This window comes from Hypomesus nipponensis, chromosome 19, assembly GCF_054491055.1.
Source record: "Hypomesus nipponensis isolate SF chromosome 19, ASM5449105v1, whole genome shotgun sequence".
Taxonomy (NCBI): Eukaryota; Metazoa; Chordata; class Actinopteri; order Osmeriformes; family Osmeridae; genus Hypomesus; species Hypomesus nipponensis.
The window spans coordinates 11,064,235-11,077,763 of record NC_140379.1 but is presented as its reverse complement, the minus strand read 5'-3'; the positions used below and the strand labels follow the sequence as shown (position 1 = coordinate 11,077,763).

The 13,529-nt window shown below is 39.0% G+C and overlaps 1 protein-coding gene across 1 annotated transcript; it reads left to right on the top strand.

Annotated features, from left to right (window-relative positions):
* Window positions 1–5,697: 5,697 nt before the first annotated feature.
* LOC146246989 (uncharacterized) lies at window positions 5,698–12,276 on the top strand. Its single transcript, XM_084682373.1, has 4 exons — window positions 5,698–6,099; window positions 7,255–8,066; window positions 10,975–11,145; window positions 11,472–12,276. The coding sequence occupies exons 2-4, from the start codon at window positions 7,259–7,261 to the stop codon at window positions 11,594–11,596; spliced, it is 1,104 nt and encodes a 367-aa protein (XP_084538499.1). The 5' UTR covers window positions 5,698–6,099; window positions 7,255–7,258; the 3' UTR covers window positions 11,597–12,276.
* The last annotated feature ends 1,253 nt before the right edge of the window (window positions 12,277–13,529 follow it).

Below are 13,529 nucleotides of genomic sequence, written 5' to 3'. Positions count from 1 at the left end.
CAACTGTCTCCAGTGTTCACCAACATCTTCAACACTTCCCTGGAGACATGCCACATGCCAGCTTGTCTCAAGTCCTCCACCATCATCCCTGTGTCCAACAAGCGGAGGCCAACAGGACATAATGACTACAGACCCGTTGCCCTGACCTCTGTAGTAATTAAGTCTTTCGAGCACCTGGTGCTGGCACAGCTCAAATCCATCACAGACACTCTACTGGACCTCCTGCAGTTTGCCTACAGAGCCAACAGGTATGTGGACGACGCACTTAACATGGCCCTCCAGTTCACCCTACAGCACCTGGACTCCCCAGCATCCTACGCCAGGATCCTGTTTGTGGACTTCAGCTCTGCCTTCAACACCATCATCCCCGCCCTGCTTCAGGACAAGCTCTCCAAGCTGAACGTGCCTGACTCCATCTGCAGGTGGATCACAGACTTGAAGCAGTGCGTTAAGCTAGGAACACAAGTCTCTGACTCCTGGTCCATCAGCACCGGGTCCCCTTAGGGCTGCGTCCTTTCCCCTCTGCCTCTCCCTTCTCCCTGTACACCAACAGCTGTGCCTGTTGGTGTACATGACAGTTGCCAGTCATCCGTCCATCAAACTCCTTAAGTTTGCAGACAACACCACCCTCATTGGGCTCATCTCTGATGGAGATGAGTTGGACTACAGGTGGGAAGCTGACAACCTGGTGACCCGGTGTAACCAGAACAACCTAGAGCTCAATGCTCTTAAGACAATGAAGATGGTTGTGGACTTAAGAAAGAATACATCCCCACTCACCCCCATCACCCTGTGTGACTCCCCAGTCAACACTGTGGAGTCCTTCCGCTTCCTGCGTACTAACCTATCACAGAACCTCAACTGGGAACTGAAGATCAGCTCCATCACCAAGAAAGCACAACAAAGGATGTGCTTTCTGCGGCAGCTGAAGAAATCCAACCTGCCAAGGACAATGAGGGTGTACTTTTACACAGCCATCATTGAGTCCATCCTTACCTCCTCCATCACTGTGTGGTACGCTCCTGCCACTGCCAAGGACAAGAGCAGACTGCAGCGTATCATCTGCACTGCTGAGAAGGTAATTGGCTGCAATCTGCCTACCCTCGAAGACCTGAACACCTCGAGGTCCCTGAGGCGAGCGAGGAAGATTTTGGCCGATTCCTCCCACCCTGGACACACTCTCTTTCAACCAACCCACTCCAGCAGAAAGCTGTGGTCCATTAGGACCAAAATCTCATGCCACAAGAACAGTTTCTTTCCTTCCGCTACTAGTCTTTTTAACAAGGCCCCAAACTGACACTGACACTCTGTCACTTTACTTCATACACTCTTTCACTTTAACACATTCGGTATTATTTTTATTCTATAACCTATTATTTTATTTATCGTATTTAGTATTTTATGTTATATTGTATAGCCCTAGTATTTTATTACATTTTGTTGTACATTTTCTACATTTTTATTTTGTTCATCATGTTTAAATGTTCTCTGTATGCACCTGCCCACCAAAGTAAATTCCTTGTTTGTGACCACTTACTTGACGATTAAACACGATTCTGATTCTGATACAATATTTCCTGAGGAAACTAAGTAGGTATACAGTGTAAGTTTATCTTCTTCCAAACTACACCACTGGATAAGTGCAAGGAATTATGTGGTTCATTCTGAGTGCAACATATGCTTCCTGAAAGGTAGCTTACAAGTTAGCAACGTGTAGTCAGGTCAAACCAAAACATGTATATTTCAATTTCCCTTTATGTCGATAATTTGACGTCAAACCTTAGCCCTGTGCCATTAATGTTTAGTTTACTCCCAAAACCTGCAAATGGATTGTGCTGTAATGCTGTCCTCCACACCTTGTCCTTTAAAATGTCATTCAGACACACAATTAAGTTGTTGAGAGCTTTTTGAAACACAGCCATGTGGCCGGTTATTTTAGCACAGTGCAGCACACATGCTTTCCATATGCAGTAAGCATTTTGTGTGGTAGCTGGCAAGACAGCATAACCGGTGCGGTAATTGTTGGATCTGGCTGCTTGGTGAATTACGGCTGTGGTGCAAAAATCCTTTCCTTCTGCCAAGATACCAGCACACAGGAACGGACTTGTCTTACTAAAGCCTGACGTCCAATTAATGCCCCAATTGTGCCCAATCCTGGCACCTTCAGGGATACAGGAAATGTGACTTCTCTCCTTTTTCTGTCCTTTCCTCTCTCAACATTTTCTTCTTTTCTACAAAATTGCTTCCATAGTAACCTTTTTTAACATCCAAATGAGTTCATAAAATAACTAAATGTAAAAAGTATTGTGAAAAAAGTACAACACTTAATCCGTTCAGGTGGTGTTTCAGATTTTAAGGTACAGTGCTATGTATCTAAACTGTTCATATGTCAAGCATTGGGCCTATGGTGGCAGAAAGCACAGTTGATTAATGCGTGTATAAATTCCCTTTCAGTCAATATCAACTTTAATACTAGAAGATAGCAATCAGTCTCCACTCCTTCACCTAGTTGACCTTTGAATCTTCTAAAACACAGGACTTAAGAAAAAGCAAAACACCTTTGCATTTGGGATCTCCTGGTCAATTTTTCCCTACTAATTAACTTTGATGATATGTGACTATATTTATTGAGACATTTAATGTTTGTGTACACCCAAGGATTGAAGCACACTCCCAAAATAACATACCATGACTTTCCATTGGTTTTGGTTAGGCTTTCCTATTCTGAAAGTGTCATGACAAAAGCTTTTCCAAGCCCAGTTTGCCCACAGTAGATAAGAGGAGGAGTCTACCCAACTCTTTCCATTATTTGCTGAAACATTGATGTTAAATCACATGTATGAGCACATGCATCCACAGGATCAGATGTGATGGAAAAGTTGAATGCGAGACATTTACTTTTTTAAAGGTTTCTGTTCAGAGATCATTTTAAACCAAAACCTCTCTGTGATAGTTTTCTAGAATAGTTTAAACTAGATCTGTAATTTGAAATGCATAATGTTGTTAGTTTAATCAAAAAGCATTGTATTAAATAATGCTATGTCTACTTATTTTACAGTTTCATATAAAATCAGCAAAAATCTTATTTAAGCTTCGAATTGTTTTGCAAGATCCTACTGGCCAAACAGCATGCAACACACAATATATGTACAAGAACTAAACTGTGAAACAACATACAGAACATTAGCAAATAACCTACAAAATACAAACTCACATCCATTCTTCCATCCTAAAATCGTCGTCGTTATCTACCACTTGTCTGGGGGTCGGGTCGCAGGGGCAGCAACCTATGCAGGGAGGCCCAGACTTCCCTCTCCCCATCCTAAAATCTCTGAAAAAAAACTTTTGATCTGTGTTCCCAGAGACCAGGCTCCACATTAGAATGACTGCAACATGGTTCAAGGTATCATCACACACATTCAGGAGAAAAAACTTCCTTATCCTTCCCCCTATATCACCCTGTTTGACGGATCAGAGAATGGTGTGGTGGTGATGTCATCGCTGTAGAAGGCTTTTCTCTGTCTCTCTTCTACCATTCTCTCTTTTTCTCTCCCCGTCCCCCCTCCCTGCAGGCCTCACTACCGCCTTGTTGATCATGCACAGCAGACTGCTCTCACATGTAGTCATCGGGAATGTTGACAGGCCCTGCCATGTGTTGGCCTTTTTAAGTCCTTCTGAAAAGTTCTCACTCAGTTTCCGGAGGATCACCAAGCATTCATTGTGAGAGAAAAAAAGCGCATAAAGTCAGTCAGAAACTGGTTTTTACCAATTATCATGAATTGTTAGTAGCACTCATAAATTATGTGCATAATTATGTAATTAACAACAGATTTACTGTTTGACTTGACTTTGACTTGTGTTTGCCTTTAAGATTTTAGTAGACAAATTACAACATTTCAATATGTATGCAATACAAAATAATGACACATGAATTCAGCTTTGACAAATCGCTAGAAAATCCTTAGTGAAGCAATACAGTAATCTTTAAAGCTTTTAAATGTGTGTGTAAAGGCGTAGGGGTTTGTGATGTACCACAGTATCTAATCAGTTTTCTGTGAACAGGGAATAATAAATCACGTGCGCACGACAATATTAATTGGTTTACACATGTTAACTAATTAACATTTTTCCATGTTTTTCATGTCACATATTGTTCAAGTTTGCCACTTTGTAAATTGGTTTGTGCTGACACCTAGTGGCAGGTATTACTTTCCATAACAAAGTGACTGGGCAAAGAACAGATAAATTACACATATTCATTGAGAAAATAACTCATGATTATTTATTTAATAAATGTAGGATTCATGATTTTTCTTACGTCCAGTTTTATACGTGTCATGGTCTGGCTTTACACAAATGCAGTAAGGATAAAGAACACAGGGTTAACTAGTTTGTTTCTCTTTATAACATACCAAAGGTCTTGGAAGTCCCTCATTTTCATCCAAGTGCATTGTTCATAGGAGACGTTTCCAAGTCAGGATGAGGTTGACTACTGGAATTAGATTTTGCTTGTATTAATATCTAGTAATAAAAATAATGTTTTTTTACCAACCATGATTTCAAATATTAATTTGACTTAACCCATTTGGATGTTGTGAACTCATTTTGACACCAACATTCTAACTTCCAACACAAAATGAAATTAACTCTCTATCTTTTTACTTTTAGTATGCACTGCCCTTTATACGTACTACTGTATGCAGTATGGACAGGCAGGACATCATTCTTTATCATAACATTGCACCTTGAACGTTAACCCTCTTGCTCATATAATCATTACAGTTCACAGTGCATTTTTTTTATATTGTTGAAAAAATGGTTAGTGCAACATTTATTTTCTTGGAGATACCAAATACTAAAAAATGTGGAGCTGACCAGAGATGAGCATACTGTTGGAGGGCATCCAGGAGAGCATTCCTGTTGTTACTTTGTAATGTATGTAGTTCAGTCGATGTGATGTATCTTCCACTGTGCAGAGGATTGTGGATAAGAATAAACAGAAAAGCATGCTGGCTTGCAAAATGCGACCGGATGCAGTAGGACATGGTATTTTTGGCATATACTGTATTTGAAAAACAATGTATTGGGACATACTAAATATTTTTTCTGCCATGCTATTTAGTATGAAAGTATGGCTTTTGGGATGCAGCCTAAAAGTTAGTGGGGTACGTGACACCAATGACAATTTTTAAGTACTTTTAAAGAGTCATTTAAAAGCATTTAATGCTGACTAGAATGACAAGAATAGTTATGTCATTTGAAGTAATCTGAGCTGTACATAGAGTGGTTCTAAAATGGCTGCCACTGTGCCACTTTTCAGATTGCAGTATTTCCAACACTAGTGCCCAACTTTTCTGTTTTTACAGATAAAGATGAGAAATTACCATCTCACAGTTTTTTCAGTCCTTGACAATAGGGTCTTCAGCATAATATGTCAGTGCAAGGCATAGCCTCCTACACCATTGCATCGTGCTCTGTGAGCAATTTGCTTTTCTGTTGTATTCAACATTGACAGGTGAGGAGGTGTAGGTCAGTAAGGAAAAAAGAACAAGAACACAAACAATACATTTTGAGTGAAAAAAGTAACAACATGCCATGACGCAGAGCTTCAGGGACAGATGATTGGCTAAACACACCCTCTTTGTTGTCATGATGATGATCACAGGGGAGGAGCACTCTGAGGAACCGGTGGCACAAGATTCTCTCACCTGGGGAATTCCAGCACAACCTGAAACCTTAGAATCCTGACAACTCAATATCATCTCAAACCTACAAATGTTCTATTCAGAAATACCAAAGCTTGATTGTTTTCCACCACCATATCGTGATCTCTTAATGACAAACTTTTTCATCATTAGCCGGTACAAAGTTGCATTTCCTGGATGCTTGGTTGGATGTCAGGGCGTTTAGCTATTGCTAACAGGTGTATGAGCAGGTAGAGCAGGTTCCTGGTAGTCCTCTAAAGACTGCATACTGCCCTCCTTCTTTCTGGGCTTATTGTTCATTCGCTCTCATACATTGGTAGCTCCTTAGAGAGCCCTTCTTGCCTTCTGAACAAGTTGTAAACTTGTTATCACTTGACTGAGCTTGAGAATTAAGGTAAGTGCCTGAGATTGTAGTTTTCGTTTTGACAGATTCTGTAGGGTATGTACTGTGTATTCTTCTAGTGTGTCGTTGATGATAAACTATTATAATTGTGGTTATTTACGTGTTACGAATATGTCTGTTCTGTTGTACAATCTCGGTCTCTAGCATGTAACGGAGGTCTACATTATCTAAGTTTTGGACAGTCCAAATAATCAATCAAATTGAAAATAATACTACACAAAGCTCTTATTGACCAAGACTATTCTATGAAGTACTACTGTTCAATAGAATAGGGATTTAATCCCTTCTCTCAACTTTCTAGTTATGTTATTAACTGGTATTCACATTTCCTAGACTAAGTGTGAAAGGATCATAAGAGAATGTGTTCCACCCTTATAATAAAATAAATATTTACTGCCCTGAAATATAATAGGAATGATTCCAACAACATACAACATGTTGTAGTTATAGTTACTAGGTATATGAACATTTATTTGACCTTTAGCTTTAGCTTTGAATATATGTTGGAAAATACTTTGCACTATTAATTCCAGTAAGTTGTAGCCAAATAATAATGTGTATTTTGACTACCAAGAAGCAAAATCACAGTTTATTTCAAATAATAATTAAAAAAATATCAGTGGAGCCCATTCTGTAGTTAGTGCATTTGTTTAGGCAACAAACAATATATTTAAAACTGATGACAAAGTTTGCTCACTCTATTTGCCCCTGACATGTTTTGAAAGGGCTTGTTTAAAAAAACATAAATCCTCTCCCACAATTCAGTTAAATTAATTGTCTGCCTAAGTCTGAGTCAGCCTTATCAAAATTGAGGTCAAAGCTGAATAGATAACATCCAAATTTATCTCTGCATTGGTAAAAAATAGATTCTTTCTATTAAGAGATAACGAAAGATGCAAATCAGGTCATCCCCCACAAACTCTTTTTTATGACCTAGGCCTAACATCAGTCACAGATCATAAAATAGGAATTTAATAGTTTAGTTACTATGGCATTCATACATCTTGCACAGCTCATTTGTATTTTAGCTCAGGTGAATACAGATAAATACGAATTTTCCATTCCTGTCAAATCTTGTACGTAACAGAATGTGTTGTTTACTACTGTTTGTCTTGTCCATTTGTTTGTGGCTGTTGTTTAAAATAGGAATATGTGGAATAAGAGGACAGACATGGACCAGTCTCTTAGAATCACTGCTGGCTTGCTATTGCTGCTTCAAGTTTTTCATGTGGCCTTGCTTCAAGATCCAACTGACTCTCCAGGTCGCATTATTGACCAAAGCTGGCTTCGTCAACCTGTCAAATCTCAATTAAAAAAAGAAGATGTGGAGTCAACCAATGGTCAAAATAATAGTATTTTAGCTGGATCTACGTTCATCTCTAGTGGGGACGTGGATGACAGGGATACCCAGACTTTAGATGGTGTGACCTTTGTCACAATGTCACCTAATGTGTCATCAGAAGAAATGGAGGACCCTGTCTCTTCTGCAAACAATGTATCTCTAAGTGCTACCCAAAGCACAAATTCCACAGCAGAACAGATTGGATACAAAAATTCAACAACAACTCATCCTGATACCACCACTCAACCAATCACAAAGCTTTTAAACATGTCAACGTCCAACATCACAGATTTAATCGAGACCACTACAGCATTAGACTTCAATGTTACAAAAGAAACCACTCCAGAAACAGGCACCAATGGCACCACCAATAGCACAGAAGATAATGGTAAAGGAGACAACGATACAGTTGTAACTATAACTACTGCCACAAGCACCCCTACCACCAACAAACCTGAGAAAAATCCCTCAACAGTTCCCCCAGTCACAGAGCTCACCCCTGGGACAACAACATTAAAAAAGACCACAGGAAGTACAACAATCATGACTCCCAGCACAATTGATTCCTTTAACTCCACAACAATTTACTCAGCGTCAGGGAGCAATTCAGAGAAAGGTACAGTATGTACACAGTTTCAAGTGACACCAAATCTTGTACCCGTTCATTCTTTGTGTTGAGTAAACTAGTTTGTTCACCGTTAACCTTTCAAATGTCGTACACATGAACATTTCATCGATTTTTGGAGAGGTGTAAAATCTGGTGTATTTTTTAAGATGTGTTAGTCATTCATGAATTAGTAAATAACTAAACAAAGAAATATCAGTCAAGGGAAAACCATTTACTGAACGAGTATCACTTTACAAAACTAGAAGACCTAGTTTTAAAGAAATCTTATACACTTTGCTTCAAGGCAACCGTTTTTTTTAATCAAATTGTGTTCTCTGAGGTTTCTCCCTTATCCACATTTTGTCAGATCTTTTTGGGTAATAGCGCAACACAAACTCCCCTTCTTTCAGGGCTTGAGTTTCAGACAGTGCCTGTGTGCCCACAGTAAGCAGAGGGGTCCATTACAAACACCTCCCGAACAGGACAATGAACCCCTGTGTAAGACTTGCTACAGGAAAGAGCGGGTCAACAACGAAGGTCAGAGGCAGACCAGTCCCACGTACAGGGGCGTGAGAGTTTCTCCTGTTTTTAACTTAAGAAGCCATTTTTTTTGTTCAGAGTGGTCAATGACATTCTATGATACTGCTCTTGGTCTTAATTTATAATAGGGATTTCAGATTATTTGACCTTGTAAACATAATTCCAGTGTAACTGGGTTGACACAAGCCAGTTAGGCAATGATGAACACTGTTTAGTCAGTTTAGACAACTAAAGTGTTGTTTCATGGCCTAATTCAGTTTTTGGAGGTTGGTTCAAACGTATTCTAACACAGGCAAATGTTGTTTCACAAAATAACTTGGTCACAACACTACTACCATGTTTTCAAAATATTTTTGCATGTAAACCAGGTTAACTTTAGACAATTACAAAAAAATTACAATTAGATTACAATTAGTGTGCAAGATTACAAGATTACAATTAGTGTGATAACCTTCAGGGGAAAGATGCGTAGGGGTTAGGGTTCAAGTCCCAAAAGAAAGTAAATGCCATGGTGTGTGGGAGGTAGGACCCACATGTGGGGGAGGTAGCCAGTCATAGTAACAAAAAAGGGGTTTATTCATGAAACAGGAACAGACAGGGTACTCACGGTAAGACTGGACACAAAACAGGAACCTAAATACACAGAACCAAACAACACAGGTGGACACAATGGGACTAACAAGAACTGAAACCACTGAACGAGACAGAGGTGAAGACAATGACAGACACAGGAAAATACTAGGGCAGGGAAAGACCAAAAACAGGGGGGCACGGCTGTGGCCGTGACACTAAAGAAGTCAGGAAACGTTGAATTAACTCGCAATAAATCATTTGTAACCAAAGGCAAATTTTAACTATACAGGGTAATTCGTCCTATCCAACCTCATAACTGACCAATGTAGTATGCAGTAATATAAGCATATCCGGTTGCTATTCCTAAATATTTCAGAATTACCTAACAGACAACATAGTGTCTTTTGGGTGTTTTCCGATATATGATATCCCAGTGTAGCATGTTAGTGTTGTCAGAATATAAGAAAAAGTTATACCTTCCCTCCCACAAAATATTTAGAGGTCACAAAAGATGACATAGATATGGTGTCATACGTCATCAACCTTGTCACGCAAAGGCTGACAATACAGAGTCTGGGTTCTTGCTCACATTTCTCCATTATGGCAACACCACACCTTAATGTTGTTAATGTTGTTGTAATGGCACTCCAACAACAAAAGGATTGCCATGTTGGAAGGAATTGGGAGTCATTTCCAACTCGCGGCTGGTGCAAATGATGAAGACCGCCATCACGTCCAAGTTTGACTCTATTAATAAACACTTTAAAACACTCTTATAAACACTCTTTACAGAAAGGACTGTTCCCACCTGTGATTCCCCCTCTTATAACCCCCGTACACTAATTAACACATACCCACAGATGCGCAAGTGACTTAAGTCAACGACCACTCAGACCTAACACACACACACGCTATACAAGTCTAAATTGGCCACAATAGTTGTGTTTAAGCCCTTATTTTTCGGTGTCAGTTCTGTAGTTTGTGCAACACAATAAGTTGTTGGGAAGTTACATCCTAAATGGCAAATTTAATTGTAAAATCAGTTTCTGGATTTTTAAATTAAGTATCAATATATTATATGTACAATTAATCTATTCTTTGAATACTTTATAAGGCAAATCTCTAAGAGGAAGAAAAAATTGGTTGCAAGCACACAATGTTTGTCCTTCTAAGCTTTGCTTCATTTGGTTCTTACACTTGCTTCTTCATCAGTGCAAGTCGAATGTCTGAATAAACACAACCTGCTGTTTGCAACCCTCTTGTGCTTGGCTCAAGAATCAAAGCATGACTTTGTCACAACAGGCAGAATTGATATGTATACCCTTGATCTGCATTACAGCTGCAATGCTCTTTTCTCACACAGGGTAAACATAATCCAATCAAGCTTTCAAACAGAGTTCCCTGAATAAATCATCATGGTCAAGCATTTTGCATATCAAGCAGAGGCCTCCCAGTTGCTTTGTAACTTCCCAAATGAAGATAGATGATAATGAATTATTGATATGTAGAAAGCATGTTACCCCTGGTGATTTAACCGCAGTAAGCTTATTGACCATTTCTATGAATTTGGCAGATTCAAATTTTGAAATATTGTGTCATCATGCAAGTAATTTGGCACCATTTTAATTGTAATAAAGTGAAAATGTATTAAAGTATAAATTTAATATATTCAATAGATGGAAAATAGTAATACATGGTATTAAGATAAATGGCACACGTATTCTCAATTCATAACAATGAACATTCAAAACAGCATGTATTATTATAATCTTTTCAAGAAAATAAATGTATTTTCTTTCCAAAGGATTTGCTGCAGATATAAAAAAAAATAAAAGGAGTGAGGCATGGGGTGCCATCCTTGGTACAGCAGCAGCTGTGGCATTTGTAGGACTGGTTGTCTACGTCATCCTCAAAAAGAGGCGTCAGCGAGAATTCACTCACAGAAAGCTGGTTGAAGAGTTCCCCCCAGACCCAGGTACGCCTGCTATTCTTCCTGTACTTCCTTGACCTATTCTTTGCTGTGCTCTAAAAGAGGCTAGTTATCTGATAGGACATGTCCTAAAAACATTAACCCTGTACATAGTATCACAAATGCAAGAACAGTAATTGAACAATGTAAACCAAGCAACAATCCAAAAAGCTCTAAACACTGTGGTTATGGAGGTACTATGATGCTATGATTGGAAAACATTTGGGGTATGGGTGGAAACATAGTTTTGTATTTACACCCTATTTTGAAATAATAATACAACGTTTAGTAAGCCTTTGTTCAATAGGTGTTTGTCTTTCTCTTACTTCCAGTACTTCGCCTTGACAACAGTGAACCTTTGGACCTGAAGTGTGATGGTTCAGCTTACTATAATCCTGGACTCCAAATGGACAACATCCAAATGACCAACTTTCCACAAGAAATTAAAATAACTTAAAGATCAATTTGGACCACCCAAGGTTGCCCCTCATATCTGCTGATGCTGTATGCCAGTAATATCGACTCAAGTCTGCTGTTATTAGAGTACAGTAAAGTTTAAAAACTACTGAGAAAGCTGAACCATCTACATTCACGACTTACTAAGTGGTTAATATACTGTATGTATTGTTGGCATATTTGTGTATTAATAAAGCAGACCATTCTCTAGTAATAGCCAAAAAGTAATGGAGATTTGCCAAAGTAGCTGCCATGACTAAATTAAGATCCTAGAATATTATGACTTCCATTCAAGGTAGATAATTTATCCTTCTGATATCTTGACGTCTTGATAATTAGTCCATAATCTAAATATCTCCATATAGAAATAAATGAATTTATTTTGTTTCTTTCTTCAGCTACACAATTTCTGCTATCTTTAAATCAAATTCTGAAGTGTTTTATGTCTTATTAGTTCTGAATGGTTCTGTAATATCTGTGAATGTAAGGTTTTTCCCAGGTCATGTACATACTGTATATATGAATGATACACCATGCCCTCTTCTGAACTGTAGTTTCAACAACACAACTTCTACTCCAAGTTAACTGTATGTGAATCAATTTAGGCACATTTTACCAAGTAGCACAAAGATTGAGAAATGCCTCAAGGATAATTCCATCCATTAAAAGATTTTAACAAACGGTTCTATGACAGCCACCATTTATTGGTCAGAGGAGGATACTTTAAACACTGAATATTGACAGAAACGCTTGATACAGTACATATTGTACATGCATGCGGCTGCATTGACATATAACAGTTGTAGTGTTGTATCATATGAAATAGCATGTACCGAAGACCATTTAACCATGGTCTTAGTCTGGGCTGAGGTCAAAGACTTGTCTGGGTATTTTCCATTGGTCTCAGACAAGACCATAGTTGTTTTATAAAATACAGTTTGATTAAAATGTTAATCTTTTTTTTCAGAGACTCAAGAGACCCAAGCCTTTAACTAGTTTAATAATAAGGCATCATAGTCTACTGAGGAAATATGTGTTTGTCTTAGTTATGTCATGGTCTGGACCTGCTGAATCTGGACCAGGTCTGGACCTGCTGTGTTTGGAAATTGGATCTTGAAGGGCTTGGGGTGGGCGTGAGTCCTTTAGGATTAGGTCTTGATCAGTTTTGTAAAGTGCAGTTTTCCCATCCAAATGCCGCTGAATAGGTAACATTGGCAAGACAGCAGTGTAATTTGGAGCGTCTCAACAAAAAATGCTTTAATTATTTAAAGGTGACATGACATGTAAACTTCATTTTATGAGGTTATTTAACATTAATATGAGTTCCCCTAGCCTGCCTTTGGTCCCCCAGTGGCTAGAATTTTCGATAGGTCTAAACAATGCCCTGGGTGTTCTTCTCCGCCTTTGACAAAATGAAGGCTCAAACGCTCTGTTTGAAAATCCCCTCCAAGTGACGTAGATACGAGAAAGGTTACCTCCCCTCTCTCTGCTTTGCCCGCCCAGATCATCTGTCCCGCCCATGAGAAACTGAGCTACCACCGTGCAATGGCAAGTGCGATATCGGTTTTTCCTGGAGAGACATTATGGCGAGCAAACAAACAAAGCACAACAGTTGCTCAGTGCTTGGATGTACAAATGCAAGCACAAGTCTTTATTTAATTCCTTCATCCGAGCCTCTGCACAACCAATATCTCAATTTTATTTTTGCTGGAAAAGCGCCGACACAACCTCCCAAAGTTTTGCATGTCTGCCCCAAACATTTCAGCCACTACTGTTTCCTCAACTTGAGCCAACACAAAGCTGGCCTTGCTGAAATTAAATTCTGGATCATTACTAAATCCCCTTGGTCAAGCTACAAAGCTTTACGGTATATGGTTACCTAGCTTGCTACCCTTAGAATGTGGCTGTAACATTAGCTCTGCAGCCAACAGCTG